Source organism: Heteronotia binoei, chromosome 8 (genome assembly GCF_032191835.1).
Source record: "Heteronotia binoei isolate CCM8104 ecotype False Entrance Well chromosome 8, APGP_CSIRO_Hbin_v1, whole genome shotgun sequence".
Lineage (NCBI taxonomy): Eukaryota > Metazoa > Chordata > Lepidosauria > Squamata > Gekkonidae > Heteronotia > Heteronotia binoei.
Window position 1 is genome coordinate 50,222,262 of NC_083230.1, and position 18,386 is coordinate 50,240,647.

The 18,386-nt window shown below is 44.5% G+C and overlaps 1 protein-coding gene across 1 annotated transcript in view; it reads right to left on the reverse strand.

Moving 5' to 3' along the window:
* Nucleotides 1-12,598, reverse strand: part of PTPRR (protein tyrosine phosphatase receptor type R) — a 203,608-nt gene extending 191,010 nt beyond the window's left edge. The window contains exon 1 of the mRNA XM_060245073.1: nt 12,436-12,598. Within this exon, the coding sequence (XP_060101056.1) occupies nt 12,436-12,496 (61 nt within the window). The 5' untranslated portion in view covers nt 12,497-12,598. The remainder of the gene's footprint in view (nt 1-12,435) is intronic.
* Between the last annotated feature and the right edge of the window lie 5,788 nt (nt 12,599-18,386).

Below are 18,386 nucleotides of genomic sequence, written 5' to 3' on the forward strand. Positions count from 1 at the left end.
TTCACAGGATGAATCATACAATCATAGAGTTGAAAGGTACCTCCAGGGTCATCTTACCCAACCCCCCGCACAATGTAGGAAATTCACAAGTATCTCCCCCCACCCCCAATGACCCCAGAAGATGACATGAAAATCTCCAAGATCCCTGGTCAAACTTGCCTGGAGAAAAATTGCTGCCTGACTCCAAAGTGCCGATCAGCATTTTCCTGGGTGTGTAAGAAAGGGCCATTCAAAGGATGAAGCCATTATCTCTTAACCTCACCTTCCAACTACAATATGGGATAATAATATTGGCCTACTTTATAGAGCTGTTGTAAAGACTAACACAGGACAATGTATGAGAATCACTTCATACTCTTGAAATAACTCTATAGATGCTAAGGAAGATCATTGTGGCAATTACATGCAGCTTCACTGATTTTAGGGGAACTTGTACACAGATAATGGCTAAGATTACCAACCTCAACATGTATGGAGTGCTCAGAATTAATGCTGATCTCCAGATTACAGGGCTCAGTTTCTCTGGGGGAAATGGCAGCTTCAGAGGGTGAACTCATCACATCCTTATTGTGTTCCCTTCCCTCCCTGAATGCCACCCTCTTCAGGCACTGCCTCTAGTCTCCAGGTATTTCCCAACGCAGTGTTAGCAACCCTAATAATGGCATGTCCCTGGGATCACCCTTAGCACTTTTGGTGGTTGGTCATTTAATGTGATATTTAGTCTTCTGCAAAGGTCATTATTTCTTTAGATTTAAATGCACTCAGTCTTGTATAAGATCAGGCTTCAAGTCTACAGCCATTGTACAGACAGACAACTGAGGCTCTAAGGTCACACAGCTAACTTATGGATCTTGAGTTCTGCATTCAAGTCCTTTATGCTTACTACTGAATCATACTAGCTCTGAAAAACAAACTTTTTTTTTTTTTTACAAAATCTCAAGTGCTTTGCACTTTAGTCTCATGCAGGAATACATGATGGATTTTCAAAACCTTATACCACCACATAAGGGAAATTCCTAATTTCCAATGATTCTCCTCCCAGCTGCAGACCTTCATGTCATTCCTCTGGCATCCCTCAATAACAGCATTTTGTGGAGATCAGTGGGCTGCACTGGAAGGAGAGAGGCAGGGAAGTCCACTCTGCCCAGGCCTGTAGCTACAGGGAGACCAGTGGGGGCCCTGCCCCCTGACTTCCTGTCAGGTGCCCCTGACCTTTCCTCCCCTGTCACCACCACTGGGATGAAAGCTGAGAGGCTGGGGCTGCCCCCTCCCCCCGCAATTTAAATTGCACCAGAGGAGTACTCATGAGCATTCACTGCCCCTACCATGCCATTTAAAGGGCCCACTGATCTGTGGGCCCTTTAAATGGCATGGGAGGGGTAATGTCTGCTCCTGGGTACTACTCCCATGCATTTTAAATTACAGGGGAGGAAGGGGATAGTCCCCAGCCTCTCAGCTTTCACTCCCATGGAAGTTTCTGAACAGATTTCAAAGACAGACTTACATGAATCACAGCAGTGACAGTCAGGGGAGGGAAACCACTTAGTGCCCCTGACTTTTTTATATGCCCCCCAACTTTCAAAATCCTGGGTATGGGCCTGATTCTGCCACTGGAAAATTAAATAAAATAAAATTATATTTTATTTTTTCTTCCTCAGGAACTTCACATGTGCAGCTTTGGTTAAAACCTGGATTTATCTGAATATGGGAGACTGAGCTCTTAGATTATTAAGTATTCCTGAACCCACTTTCAAAACATATTCAGAGACCTCTAACAATGCCCAATCTCTCTTTAACTGTTTATTCCCTCTGCCCCAGTTTCCATTTATCTAGGTGCACATCAATTATCATGGTGCTCATGCCTATAATTTAAAAGGTATGCATAAGGAGCAGAGCCAGATGAAATTGGGTAGCAGCAGCCACAATAGAAGGGAGCATCACAAGAGTGAGGCAGTGTTCCCATCACCTAGTACACCTGAACCTGCACAAACATTTCATTCCATGTTCGACACAATCAAGATCACCCATGGCTGAGCAAAATTGCCAACTCTGGCTTGGGAAATTCCTGGAGATTTGCAGAGAGTTCCTCAGGAAGATGGAGTTTGAGAAGGAGAAGGAGCTCAGGGGGACGTGATATTACTCTAGGACTTCCATTTCTTCTAGACTTTATGGTGTACCATACAGTCTTCCTTCTGAAGCTCCCATTTTCTCCAGGGGAACTGATCTCTGCAGTGTGGAGACCAGCTATAATTCTGGGAAAATTCCACGCCCAACCTGGAGGTTGGTGACCCTACTGAATGGAGATTTGAAGCCAAGTCTGTCCAAGCCAAATCTAACAACCTTGCCCACTACACCACACTGTCTTGCTTTCCTTCATCATTCCATTCTCCAATTAAAAATATTAAAGTACAGAACATATTCACTGAAAGGATGATGTAACACAAAACCATGGAGCCACATTCATTGCATCAGTAACATCTGCTTAACAAATCCCTTTCAAATGACAGAGGAGTCACATGGCAGGAATAACAGTATGAATTGTATTCATGTAAAGAATATAAAGTAAGAAGCTCAAAACCTCTTCTCTCCAGGACTCAGATATAAATAGACAATATTATGAAAAATGGAGGAGGTCCTAAAAATAGCCCCAAAGGTAATTTTAAAACATGTCATTTCACTCACAACAAAAGTGTTTTCCATATGGAAATGCAGACACATTATCGGAGAATGAAATGTGGCTAGATGTGGCTTTAAGCAAAACTGATATAGATTCGAAAATACTCTGAAAAAGCAACATGTACCTAATTCGTGGATACAACAATATTTTAATGTACTCAGAAGAAAGAAGAGCTTAGACAGTTTTCTGTTTCTGAGTATACAGCTAGAGATGTATTTCATGATCTATTGTTAACTGAAGTGCAAATCTGATATTGCGGGCAATTGGATTTCTGTGGGTCTACTCACGTGAATTAAGAATTGATGGATGGGTCCCTCGTGCATTCTTCACTGTGACTCATACAAACACAGAATATTGATTTATTAATGTGCAAAGCTTGGATATTTCCCAGACAGTGCCAGGCCTATGAACAAAGCATGGGCTTTCCAGATTGTAATAGGCTGCATTGGATTACTTCTTGCATCTGCCTGAAAGTCCAGGGAAGTCAGTCTCCCTTTTCAGGAGTTGGTGTGGCTAAGTGAATATGCTGTGATCTGGAAGGACTTGTTCAGGAGTTCAAGGTAAGCCTGCCTGCCTCAGCTGAAAACTCTACCAAAACATGTGCCTTCTTTGACAATGTAGCCAACCTTGGAATTCCAGTGAGAGAAGAAAACTTTTGCTGTCATATTGTAATTAGCACTCAGTTCCTTTACCCTCAGCAGGGACTCAAAGGCTGATTACAGACCGGCACTTTGGGTCGACTCAGAGACGCCTCTGAAGTCGACCCAAAAAACCCAGCCACACAGCAACATCTGCTGGCCGCCCCCGTCCCTCACTTACCCCGTCCTGAGAGATGCTCCAAATGCTTCAAAAAGAGCTGGGGCTGCTCTGAGGTGGCGGCCAAGCATATGGAACCCCGCAGGGCGCTTTACAAGTGCCTGGGGAGCCATAAGTGGGATGTGTGAGCGTTCCTCATGCTCCCCGGCCACCCAAGGCCCGCCCCTTCTTCCGGCGCCATCTGGAAGCTCCGGGGCGCTCTTCTTTTGGCTGGCTTTCTCCAGGCCATCTGTTATCAGCCAAAGTGGCTTACAACATTCCCTTCTCCTCCATTTTATCCTCACAACAATCCTGTGAGGAACATTAGGCTGAGAGTGTGTGACTGGCCCAAGGTCACCCAGCAAGTTCCTACTACATCATACTGGCATGATATGAGGCAGAATTTCCAGCACATTTCAAAACTGAGTCTGTTATGCTTATTCTAATTTTTTTTTCACATACAGTGTACCTACATAGTGCAAGGAGCACAATTGTACCAAGTTAACCTTTAAGTTTGTAGATTATATTCACTGTGTTGTTATATATGTTATTACCCTGAATAGAGAGGCTTCTCTTGAAGTATAATCTTTGGATGGGAGCCATACTGAAAAGCTGAGTTGTTTCAGCCACAACTCACAAAGAGGACATAATTCAAAGTCCACAGCAGCACTAAGTGCAATGCATTTGATGACTAGAGATGGGTGCACAAGACAAAAATCACCATCTATAATTCATAAATATAGATCACAGCTAGATACATTTCACAAGACTATTGTTCGGAAGACAGATTTTTCCTATGTTTCATGGGAGTTCTCTTAATAAATGCTGCTCAGTTAAAAAAAAAAAAGTCCTCCCCTCACACAGAGTATTACATTTCACTTTGTCTATGAAGCCTTCTCTCTGACATGCGGGCTTTCTAAGCATTAAGGTTTGTTATTTTTTTTATGGAGGATACAGCCATGTGAACCCCTACCCAGTGTTTACCATAGTGTTTACCATGTCAGTGGCAAATGGGCCATGTGCTTGGGTGCAAGTCAGAGAAGTTATTTCAAGTAACCATACTTTTGACTGAAGCCTTGGCTTAGGATATGCTGCTAAGCAGGCTAACATGAGAGTGTGACTAACTTCTGAATAAACAAGGACAGAAATGGACAGCAGCACAGGTGAACTTCTATTGTGAATTATATAAGATAAAGGCAGTTTATAGTCCCTAGCTATTTTTGGTTCTTCTATATATCTTAGCATAGCATCCTCTATAAACTGTGCAGAACTAACATAGCATGTGCATGTGTAAAGTGCCATCAAGTCGCAGCTGACTTATGGCGACCCCATAAGGGTTTTCAAGAAGTATTCAGAGGTGATTTGCCATTCCCTGCCTCTGCATAGTGACCATAGACTTCCTTAGTGGTTTCCCATTCAAGTAGTAACTAGGAGCGACCCTGCTAGCTTCTGAGATCTGATGAGATTGGCCAGCCTGGGCCATTCTTGTCACAGCTACATGATAATGTACAGTTAGATCTGAGATGGCATTATATATATATCACTGTATATATAGGTGGAGGATCAAGCCCTAGGAAGTTCTTGTACCTCTTCATACAGAGACCATTGTCTCATCTGTGGTCCACCAAGATATTTAAGAACAGCCAAAGCATCCTTCGAACTATCACCATCTGTTCTGCACTGCATGGGCACAACAAGAGACATTACTGGCATCTGCTCCAGCGTTATAGAACTCCTTTCCCTTTGAAACGCAGCCGTGGCCACATCTCAGTATTTTACAGAAATACTTCAAGGCATTTTTATGTTATCTGGGTTTTAATGGTTGGCTGGTGAGAGATAAGTTTAATTGGGATATTATTATTATTACTAGGAGTGAGGCCCGTTGTGAAAAAAAAAATACAACGGGCTCTAGAAGGAGGCTCTGGGCAAGCGCCTGCCACCCTTGCTGTCTTCCCACCCACCCAAGTGAAGGCATTAACATCCCCCCACTTCAAGGGGAGCTTATCTCTGCTATCTAGAGAGCAGTTGTAAATCTGAGTGATCTCCAGCAATTCCCTAGGAGGAAATGGCATTGTACCTCAAACCCCACCCCTTAAATATCCAGGAATTCTCTAACCTGGAGTTGGCAACCTATCACCTTCCCCTTATCCACCCCTCTGACTTCAGCTTTCCATCTCCTTCCCCCTCCCTGCAGCTTCTACATAGGCTGTCTTTCTCCACAGTGGGGGTGAGGGGGAACCAAAGCAGATTACATAATTCTCTTCTGCCCCCGTTGATCTGAACAACAACCCTGTGAGGCAGGTTAGGCTGGAAGTCTGTGACTGGTTTGAAATCAGTCAGCTTCCACAGCAAGGACCTGGGTCCAGCAGACCCCACTCTGAAGCCCTAACTCCTATGCCGTCCTCTAAGTCCACATCAGAATCTCCAGGAATTTCCCATCAACATGAAAAGGTACCACTGAAGGCCTCTGGGCAAGTGTCTGCCACCCTTGCTGTCTTCCCACCCACCCAAGTGAAGGCATTCATTCCCCCCCACCTCAGGGTGAGCTGATCTCTGGCATCTGGAGAGCAGTTGTAATTTTGAGAGATCTCCAGCCCTCACCTGGAGACTGGCAACAGTGGTTCCCAAAAGGAAATTGTTGGTTTGGAGTCTATGGCATTGTACCTCTCTGAGGTTCCACCCCTCCTCAAACCCTGCCCTCTTCAGGCTGGCCCCTTAAATCTCCAAAAATTTCCTAAACTGGAGTTGGCAACCCTATCTCCTTCCCTTTATCTGCCCCTTTGACTTCAGCTTTCCATCATCTTTGCCCTCTCTGCAGTCTCTATATAGGAAAATTAGTCATTCTTCACAATGGGGGGGGGGGAACCAAAGCAGTTTACATCATTCTCTCCCCCCATGTGATCTGAACAACAACCCTGTGAGGCAGGTTAGACTGGAAGTCTGCGACTGGTCTGAAATCAGTCAATCAGCTTCCACAGCAAGGACCTGGGTCCGGCAGACCCCACTCTGAAGCCCTAACTCCTTGCATGTGGAAAGTATTGGCAGGTGGAAAGGGCCCCTCCCTGCTGTGAATGAACATTCTTTTTGCCTCAGTTGAAGAGAAGGGACCCTACTGTTTTCTCATGAGCACAGGCCTGTAGCTGGGGGGCGGTCTGGAGGGGGCAGGCACCACAAATCTTTCCCCTGTTTTACACCCTTGCACCTCCTTGCCTGCTCTCAGACAGACTGGTCCTGGACTTCCTACAACAGGCCCTGAGGAGAGGCAGTACTGATCAGGAAGCCCCCTGTCAATAGAAAACTGACTCCCTTGAAGGTCAGTGGGCTTATGTTGGAATTATTGCCTGATGGGGCTGACAGTGGGTGGGGAGAGCAGAATCAGCCAACAGCATGGCAGAGACAGTGTGAGCTAATCCTGTGTAAGCCACATCTAAAGAATGAAAATCCTCAGAACCGGCACCACGGTTGGCCTTTTATTTATATAACTGATTATTATTATTATTATTATTTACAGTCAGATATTTGACTGGTAGATGGTGTTCTATAATTTGAGATCCAGCAACACTATCATCTGGAGCTGAGCTGGTGCCCAGGATGTCCAAGTGTTTCTTGAGACTTCTAGGCACTGCTCCAACAGCTCTAAAGACAGCTGGCACAATGGTCACCTTCTCCCAGAGGCGCTCTGACTCTATTCACAGGTCTTGGTATTTTGTGATCTTCCACCATCCTTTCTTTTCTATTTTGTTGTATCCTGGGATTGCAGTGCCAATAATCCAAACTCAATTTCTCATTTTTTCTACAATTGTAATATCAGGGGTATTATGCTCCAGGTGTTTAGCTGTTTGTAATTAGAAATCCCAGAGAATCTTTGTTTCATCATTCTCCATGATCTTGTCTGGTTTGTGATCCTATTAATTTCTGGCTGATGGTAAGCCATACTGTTTGCAAATATTCCAGTGCAACATAACTGCAACTCGATCATGACATACTTTATTGTCAGTCTGAGGAATTTTACAGCAGGCATTGATTGTTTCATCCTTTGTTTGCACACTAAAAATTTGCTGTTACCACTAGTCTTCTGAATCTTGGCTTTAATATATTTATTTCAATTGCCCACTGTTATGCAGCTAGAATTATTGTTGTTATTATTATTATTTTGAGGAGGGTTAATATAAATTTTGGTTTGGTTTTAATATTTGTTTGGTTTTCCAAAGAGTTGGAATGAAGTGGACTAAAAATCCTGCTCACAATAACCCAAATGAAAACTGAGAAGGAAATACCTGAGTTTTAAGTAAATAATATTTCTATTATGAAGAAAAGGTGGAACATGACGATCTCTGCACTTAAAAACTGCAGCCAAACTGAACAGAGAAAGTACTGCAAATTAAAATGACAAACCAGTTTATTCAGAAGGTTGTTTGTTTCAGAATGCCTTGGCAGAAATGGGCCAAGCTAGAAGAAGTTGAACAATTTTCATGGGGAAAAAAATCATTCCCCCTACTTGGGGGCAAAAAAGCAAAAGGTGAACATCCTAAAGTAGTCTTTAAAAGGAAATGGATTGAAGTTTGACACAGCTTCATGGAAGTCTCATCACCTGAACTAATCATTTATCCCAGACAGGCAGTGCAGTCCTAAGCAGAGCTAATTTCAATGGTCTTAGCAAGGGGTAGCTCTGCTTAGGATAACACTGAAGCTTACCTACATTTGCTGAGTAGACACTAACCAGGACTACAAGATCACACTCACAAACTGACATGACACTTCCATAAGGGAAAAGGAAGACAGCAACACTAAAGGGGCACAAAGCTAAAGGAGTCAAGCTTAAATGTTTATGTGGGCTAGATTTGTTGTTGTTCAGTTGCACAGTCGAGTCCGACTCTTTGCGACCCCATGGACAAAGTCACGCCAGGCCCTCCTGTCTTCCACCATCCTCCGGTCTGCTCAAATTTGTGTTTGTTACATCAGTAACACTGTCCAGCCATCTTTTGCCGGCGCCTTCTTCTTTTGCCTTCTGTCTTTCCTAGCATAAGGATCTTCTCCAGGGAGTGCTCCCTTCTTCTTATTATTTGGTGGCCAAAGTATTTCAGCTTCAGCATCTGACCCTCCAGTGAACAGTCTGGGTTGATTTCCCTTAGGACTGACTGATTTGATCTTCTTGCAGTCCAAGGGACTCTCAAGATTCTTCTCCAGCACCACATCTCAAAAGCACACACTTCTGCACTCAGCCTTCCTTTTGGTCCAGCTCTCACAGCCATACATTACTACTGGGAATACCATTGCTTTGACTATACGGACTTTTGTTGGCAGGGAGATGTCTCTACTTTTTATTATACTGCCCAGGTTCCCCATAGCTGTCCTCCCAAGGAGCAAACGTCTTTTAATTTCATGGCTACAGTCACCATCTGTAGTGATCTTGGATCCCAGAAATGTGAAGTCTGTCACTACTTCCATGTCTTCCCCTTCTATTTGCCAAGGTGTGATGGGGCCGGATACCATGATCTTAGTTTTTTTGGTGTTGAGTTTCAAGCCTACTTTTGTGCTCTGCTCTTTCACCCTCAACAGGAGGTTCTTTAGGTCCTCCTCACTTTCTGCCATCAGAGTAGTGTCATCTGCATATCTGAGGTTGTTGATGTTTTTCCTGGCAATTCCGGCTTGTGTTTCATTGAGGCCAGCATTCCACATGATGTTCTCTGCATATAAATTTAATAAGCAGGGTGATAATATACATCCTTGTCGAACTCCTTTTCCTATTCTAAACTAATCAGTTGTTCCATTTCCCATTCTGATAGTTGCTTTTTGACCCTTATACAGGTTTCTCAGGAGTCATGTGAGGTGGTCTGGTACTCCCATCTTTTTAAGGACTTGCCACAGTTTGTTGTGATCCACACAATCAAAGGCATAGTCAATGAAGCAGAAATAGACCTTTTTCTGATACTCCCGTGCTTTCTCCATAATCCATCGAATGTTGGCAATTTGATCTAGGTACAGACTTGCAATATGGGCTACTACCATATACCAACCCAATCCCATACATACGATGAAAGAAAAGTGGAGGAGTGGAGTCTGGTATTTCTGAAATGACAGCAATAGACTGTGTCTGGTCCTCCATGGACTCTTAGCCTCCAGTAAAGGATACTGAAAAGAGAGCAGTAAGGTGGAGTAAGCTAAAAGGAACTCTCGTTACTTTAAAGATGGTTGTGCAACAGGGATACCTGGGGGAGAGGAATCTCCATTTAGAACTCTCCATGAAAAATCCATTTTCCACACAGAAGAAAAGAGCAAGAGTCCAGTAGCATCTTAAAGACTAACAAAATTTGTGGCAGGTAAGAGCTTTCAGGAGTCACTGCTCACTTTCCCACACAGCACTCAAGAGGTATGACGTATTAGGCAACTTTCATTGTGTTCATCACTAAGGTCATAAATGTAGCTATATGCTATTGATATTGTTTCGTATATGTAAAACATAATTCTAGTTTTGTATACTGTACTCTCAACACAATGTTCAGATATAACCTTCTATAGGCAAGATCTTTTTTATAATAACAAATATTTATATAAACAAATATAAACAAAAAACATAAAATCGGGTAAGACCCACCATGAAAACCCATTGAGAAAAAGTGTGTTTAAAAAAAAAAAAACTTCAACAGCTCAAACCATAAAAGACAGATAAGGAGTGATGATGGAAAAATCACTACAAAAGGGGCACACATGAATTAAGAAGAACCAACTCAGAGTGACACCATCCATGGGGCATTTCAGGCAGAGATGAACAGAGGTGATTTGCCATTGCCTTCCTTTGCACAGCAACCCTCATCTTCCTTGGAGGTCTCCCATCCAAGTACTGTCAATAGCCAACTCTGCTTCGCTCCCAGGCTATGTTGAGCTTGGGCTAAACCAGGTTATTTGGGTTATACACACAAAACAACCAAATAAGAGGCCTGAGGAAAGAGAACAGTTTTCATCTGGTGCCTAAATTCAAGAGGAGAGTGCAAACAAACAAACAAAAAACCTCCCCAGAAATACTAATGTGGGGAAAGCATTCCACAGCCATGATGCCTCAAATGAAAAGACCCTGTCAAATGTGCATCCACTTGACCTCAGATACCATAAAAAAGGTGGTTTCATTGATGTCAGTTGACTGGCAATGAGCATTCCTTAATACTCTCGCCCCAGACCACATAGAGTTTTATAGATAATTACCAGTTATATCAATATATAATGCATTTAATGGGAACTGAAGTGCAAACAGTCCCTAAGAATGTAGCGATACAAGTTTTTAATCTCAGAATTTTTTTTAACCTCAAGAATTGTTGTATTCCAGCATTCTGCATTGATATCATTACTATAACTCAACACTTTCAACACATGCAATCAGTATTGCAAGGAATCAGCAGGAGAAAGATATAGGATGTCAGAGAACCAGTGTGGTTAGAAGAAACAGTACAGCACTACACATAGCAATTGCTTAAGATTTTTTTAGTTCCTTGCAACCAAGGGAGGTATAATGAACTCATTGGAGTGGGGGAGTCTTCAGATGAGTGAAATCTCCAAGAAGCAGCATTATTTTCTTAAAGGTTATGACAAATCCCTTGTGCTTGATTCCACCCCACTCCACCCCATTCATGGTCCCCAGGAAAGTGGGGAGAGAACTTCAGCCTCCAAAATCCATTTTCATTGCAGAAGGAACATGATCAGCAAGGCAATGTTGTAATTGTATTAAATAAGTGTATTTAATTACAGCCTTAGCAAAGAGATATCCTTCTGTTTAAAAGAAGAGGAATCCACATTTATTTATGGAGGGGGGGGGGTCTGCAGAAGGAGGAGGTTGATATTGTTTAAGCCATGGCTCTTTGTGAGGGTAGGAATACAAGCGATAATAAGCCAGGCTGAACTGAAAAGCTCTTGTCGCAGGAGATTGCAATGCCGTATTCTCCACGTTTTTTGAACTCTGCACAGGTTCTGCTAGGTAAGCAGAGAGAGGATTTATTATCCCAGCTACATGGGCTACTGCACAAGGGGTAGCTGCGCAGCAGGATTTCACCTTTCTCCAATCGCTATTTCCGTATCTGAACGCATATTAAAAACGCAGCGTCCATCATGGTACAGTAACCGAGAGGCATGATTTGCTCTACGAATCGACCAAGAATTGGCACAGAAGGGAAGCGCATCTCTATGGTTTCTATATGAACTGATAAGTCAACAGTTGAGCGTTTTGCATAATGTGTGTGTATTTAACTACCGTATTTCTTTTTTAGTAGCGCTCAGACAGCAGGCTGTGTTATAGACGTACGCCCCTCCCCCGGCCGAATCCTCGCTGCTGCTTAGCTCTTCTAGGTATTTCAGTTGCCGCTGACCCTGGTGCTGAAACCTAGAGGTATACACGCACCCCGGGCCGGCACACACACGCACGGAACAGACCCACCCCTCTCTCCGAACCGTACTGGCAAGAGGTACTTCACCAAACACAGGAGAGAGGGATCTCAAGCTTCCAGAAGGGAGAATTCGCTCCTTGCTTCTAGGATTTGATTGACTGACTACCGCGAGATGTCTGTAGTGCAGCATCCAGTTAAGAACCCTCGCCTGAACCACAAAGATCTCCTGAGAATTATTACTTTCTCTTGAACCTGCAAAGCCAAATGCATTAAAACGCACACATTAAAAGGAAAGCAGTCCTTAGCTGGTCTAGCTGTCCGCTGCCAGCAGCTAGCATCGCATCCCGCCAGCCAGGCACATGTCCTAGATTGTGGGTTATGTCACTCACAAGCATCAGGCGCTTGCAAGTGCCATACACACAACAGGTGCTTTGATCGATCCAATTAAGTTGGCGCCTGCTGTAGCCAGGCAGACTGACTCTTTCCCCTTCGCTCCAAAAGCCTCAGCGAGCTCAGGGACCCCCACAAAGATAGCGCTGCTCTCGCAACTCTCCCCAAGGCAGAAATCGCGCCTTGCAGATTTCTGCTTACCTGCAGCCTGGAGGTGAAGCAAGAGGCACATCACTGGAAGGCAGGCTGGTGTCCTCCACATGGTGCTTTCATGCAGCCGGCAGCCCGGAGCCCGTCGATCTGGGTCTCTGGCGCCGTCAGGTTTTGCTTCCCATCGCTTTTCCTCTGTTCTGGTTAATGAGCATGCTTGAGAAAGCCACGCATGTGCAACAGCGATAGTGAAGCTACTGCCCTCTTCCGCTGGCCAAAGATTCTGCGCGGAGAACGGCTGGCAGACACGGCCTCGCCAGGCAGACAGGAATCCACAGGGACCCGCATACGAATGAGGGGGAGGAGGGGGCGGGGGAGGGGGGAAGGGCGGCTGAATCATAGGGACTGAGATTAGAAATCCCTAGAGGGAGAGGGGACTCTTTGAAGGAGGTATGGGGAACTGGCAGGTCTTTTCTGATGAACAGCTGCTGAAAAAAATCTGTTTCCCATCTCCATTCCATCTGGGCCACACATTACACCCTGCTTCAGCTTGAAGTTTCCTTGTAGTGGTTTACACTCTGTTCAACTGTCTAGGGCATTTCTGATTTAGTGGCTCCGGCAGCGTTAGTGTTTCAGGAGTATGCTGGGGGTACCGCTGGGCTCTTCACTAGGGAGGGAGCATTTGACATACTCTATGGATCATTCTACAACATGCACACACACAGTTTTGTGAAACCAAAATGGTGTGACCAGACTTCACTTTCAAAAAGATTGATCTGGAGGACAGAGAGACTGCTGGAGGTGCTGGTGAACAATTACAGTCTGTGATGATGCCTTTAAAAAGTCGAGTTATTTTTAATATGGAAACATAATGCATAGTGGAGGCAGGCAATAGCAGACCACCTCTGAACATCTCTCACCTCGAAACACCCCCCCCCCCCTTGCCATAAGTCAGCTGTGGCCTGACGTCAATTTCCCCCACTGCACTGCATAATGGCATTGTTTTATAATGTGCCAGCCATACTCTGAAAAGACAAAGTATTATAAAGACTAGTAAGGGGCTATCTTGAAAATTAAGCATTAATGAACAGTTTTACTACTTCACATTTAGTCAAAGCAAGCAGGGGGTCTCTCAAACTCCCCTCCCTGTCGGTCCCACTGTGATAAGCTCCCATAGCATGCTATCTGCTGCAAGTCCCATCACCGCCAACCAGGTCATGGGGGGCAGTGATTGGAACTGAATGCACCCAGGATGCATTTTCTACTCCAAGTCACCTCAGCTTCTCATGTTCCTAAAACAAAGTGATAGGTTCATGCAGTTTACTGAGGGAACTTAGGAAAACATTCAGATCACAACTCCCCAGTTATTCTGGGGACTTCAAAGTTTTATGCAAATTTGCAATAGATTTCATATTAATATTCCCTCTGTGGCACAGAATAAAGGCACAAGATCACTGTTAAACTAAGGCACAGCTGATCTGCAACTGAAATTCCTATTTAATGGTTTCTGGAGCAATTTGCAGTGGAAGTTAACTGCCGCTTAGGTGAGACCATGGAAACTAATTGTCTGTTGTATCTATTACTTGGATTAAAATCATTCTGGCTGTTTGAAAGCTCTAGAACAGACACAGCATGAATTTGTCTCATACTGAGTCATACCAATGAAGGTCAGTATTGCCTTCTCTTACAGGCAGTGGCTCTCCAGGGTCTCTGGTACAGAGCTTTCACATCACCTTCTACCTGATGCTTTGGACTGGAGATGCCAGAGATTGAGCCTGGGACCTTCAGCATGCAAAGCACTTGCTTTATCTCTGAGCCACATACCCCTAGCAAGTCAGAATGGAAATCTCTGAGTCCTTCTATCCCAATTAGAAGGTGGGAGAGCTGTTGCAAAGAAGGAACTCCAGATGCAGAGTTACAATGAAATTTATGATGCTCACAAACTGAGTGCCAAACGTGCTCCCTCATCCAATCTCCAAAGGAACATGTGATCAGAGTTCTGTTGAAGCAGGAATTGTTTATGTAAGGCTTATCGATATACCTGGAGAAACACTTCACATACTCTCTCTATACCAACATCTCCCATGTTTTTGTGTTTCTCAAAGAATCAGATCCATTACAGCAGTTTATATACATTTTGATAACATATTCAACATGGGACAGATTAATTACAATTGGTTTATCAAAACATGCCGCAATAGCTTATCTCTGTTTTCATTGGACAGTTCCCCCCAGGGTTACTTGAGCCCTTGTGAAGAGCTGAGTTGGCACTGGTGTTAAAAAGTGTATACCTTAGCTTATCCAAAAAATGCTAGCCAAGGTCAGTTTGTGGGTTGCTGGAAATTCCATTACTGGCCAACACTAAGTGTCAAGCATGCCATTTCTATATGCTGTTTCTAATGGCGTTCCGCAGACAGGCCAGATACAAAGCAGAACACTCTTCATGCTCTCTTCCCTCCCCCCGCATTCTCCTTCTAACCAATGGGTGCATAATAAATCTATCTGGACCCAGGATGCTTAGAGTAACCTTGTGCTAACAGTGTAGAGTGCCTCTCTCCCATATTCACACAGCCAGGTCTTATCGGTTCCCAGAGAATGTGTGAGAAAGGGGGATGTTTTTATTAGCTGACATTCCTTAGTTACAAAGAGATACTAGTGAGTAGCCTTTGAACCCTCAACTCAATTTGCATCTTTATGTTATCCTTTTGAAGTTATCTGTAACATTTCCCTTTGAAGCATGCCTATAAGTTACTATTCAACGCTATGTATTTCATTACTTCCAAGGAGTCCGTCCATGGCAAGCTATGGAGTTTTAACAATAAAGCAACTTTTGATTGAAGAACAAAAGCTTGATTATTGTGAAATATCGATGCTTGACATTTTGGAAGTAATCTTACTTGGGGACGTAACCGAATTGCCAACTTTCTGACCGTATGGCGGAGAGAACTTCAGACAATGGAAAACTCCCCATAACTCCGGTGAGAACACGAGGTGAGCTGAGAGGAGACAGTGCCGAGGTGCAAACACCTCTGTGGCACATCCTCGACGCTTGGAGAGTTACAGGGAGAGGATCTCCCCTGCATATTCAGCAGCTGTTTATCACCCCTAAAGTGTGGGTCCCCTGAACATCCACCTCCTTGATGGACGAAGCACCAGCTCGGAGAGAAATGATCCTGGCACTATGCTCGAGAGCAGGGGAGGAAAGTGACCAGAGCCCTTTGGATGCGAGCGGGAGAGATGGCCGAGATGAACGAGGGCAACCATGCCCGGATGAAGAGGACGGGGGAGACAGAGAATGGCCATGCCCAGTTGACGAGGAGAAAGAGCCAGATCCCAACGCTCGGGAATTCCTCCAAACGGTGAGAACCGAGATGGCAGAGATGGCTAAAGGGCTGAGAGATGAGATGCAAGCTAATGCTACCTTCATGGCCCAATAGATGAGGAGGCAATTGGAGAGAGTGCTACAGCAGCCAGATCCAAGAAGGGGACCAATACCCTCTCCGGTAAGGCAACAACCACTACCTCCACCTCCTTTACCACTCATACCCCACAATTATGGGAGAGGACGAGACCTGGATGCCACCTTCAACAGGGATCCTGAAGAGGTGGAGTACTTCTCCATTCATGTGAATAGCTTCATGCATTATTGGGGAAATACCTTCCCTGACGAATTCAGCAGAGTGGATTACCTGGGGTCGAAACTGAAAGGAGCGGCGAAGAGAGGGTACGTGAGTTTATACGAGACCAGAAGCCTCGAGCTAGATACCGTGGCCACATTCCTTTGAGCTCTACTGACCCAGTATGAAGATTCCCTGCAAGAAAAGAGATCCCTCACAACCTTGAGGGACCTGCAACAAGGGTCCAAAACCGTGTGTGAGTACGCTGCCGAGTTCCAGGCCAATACGGCCAAAATCCGGGGTGGAACGAACAAATGAAAATAGAGCAATTTCAGTGGGGCTTGAATGCAAGTGCACTGGATCGCGCCCTTCAACAAGCTCGCCCTACTATGCTGGTAGGGTGGGTGCAACTAGCAGGTGAAGTAGAAACCAACATGAAGCGAGTGGCTTTACAATGTCAACAGCAGCAAGGGGAAAAGGGGGGGGGACATGAGTCTCGGTCGGGGGCAAAACCAGATGGGAAGAAGGCCAGACAAACTGGGGGAGCTACTAAACCAACTACCCCCTGACGCTGCTTTCAACAACTGCCCGGAATGACTTCGAGGCCCCCCCTTACTCCGAAACCCAGCGCACTCAGGCAAAGAAGATGGAAGGTCGATCGAAGGAGTCGGTGAAGGGGAGCATGGCGACCCTGCTAGGGGAGGAAATTATTGTCGTGGATGAGCTGAGTGAAACATCATGGGATGACAAGCCGGCGGGAAATGGGGATGACCTGCACTGAGAGGTGCCAAGCAGCAGGTCGCGGAATTAACAGCACGACTGAGGGTGAGAATAACTGGAACTTTATTTTTCATCCCTTTGACTTTACTAAATCATAAACTAAAGAGATTCATTCATACCCGAGCTCTACTCGACTCGGGATGTACTAGAGACATAATCCCCCTAAAATTGCTCACCGTCACGTTCCCATCCTTTTATATGCGGATGATGCCGTCTTATTGTCATGTTCCCAAATTGGATGGAGGCGTCTATTATACCAAGTTATGACCTATCTCAATAACTACGAGTGAACCCTGAATTATGGGAAAACAAAGATTTTAGTTTTCTCTAAATCTTGGAAGCAACTATTATGGTCAGTCCAGGGAAACCCTATTGAACAGGTCAAAACTACCAAATATCTGGGGATTAATTTTTCCTATAATGGGAGCTGGGCAACCCATCACAAGTGTGCTCTAACAGTGGCAAGAACTAGTGCCTTGGCTATTGCCCGTTTCTTTTATCTGAAAGGGAACCGATATGTCCCTTTAGCCCTAAGAGCTTTTAATGCGAAATCTAGCCCCCAACTTTTATATGGTGCTTCCATATGGATCAGTGCCTTCAATCACACCACTGAAGGCCTTCAATCCTTCTTTTTGAGGAAAATTCTGGGACTACCCAACTGTGTTCCTTATGCTGCAATTTGCATGGAAACTGGACTGTTGATGCTGGAAACTCGCGCCTGGCTTTTGACCTTTAAGTTTTGGCTGCGCCTTTTATTTAATTCTGATCAGAATTCTTTCACCTTTTTGATGCTGATGGACCATCATGCATCCAAATAGTTGACCCTGATCCAAAAGAAAATCACATCCATAGGAATTTCCTTGGATGCATTTTATCTATCCTCTGCTGTGGTATTTCAATCCATCAAACGTAGACTACTAGATATCCAGTTGCAACGTCTAACTGAGGCAGCTCGGAAAACTTGCTCCCCAAGCTATCTGGGTTTATCCCAGATTCCTGGGCTTTTAGCTCCCTATTTCCTCTTTTTAACCAATCCTCACCAAAGAAGAGCATTCATGCTGGCTAGATTTAATGCATTATCATCGGTCATCCTTTTCGGAAGATACCACAGAATCCCCCGCAATCTTAGACGATGCCCTTGTAGTCAAGGAGTCATCGAAACGGTCCCTCATGTTCTTTTGGACTGCCCTTTTTATAGCAGTCCACATGCAAGATACCTAGATGCACTGCTTTCTGACCATCAAGGCCTTTCTGACAATGCCAAGGTTCGTTTTTTACTCCACGGGAAACACAACTTTGTTACTACTCATGTTGCTTGCTTTTACAGGTTGCAATCCAAATCAGAGAGGCTTTTACTCATGCATAGCCTACTGCTATTTTATGTCATTTAACTTTTGCTGTTTTTTTAAGGTTTTATTATATTCTATAGTGTCACTGTTGGTTTTAAAGTATACTGTATTCTTGTATTAATGCCAATAAAGGTCTATGGTATGTATGTATGACATAATCACACCCAAGTTAGTGGAAACTCTGGGGCTCCCTAAGAGTCCATTACCTCACCCCATACAGTTTGAGATGGAACTATAATGAGAGGGGAGCCCTGCA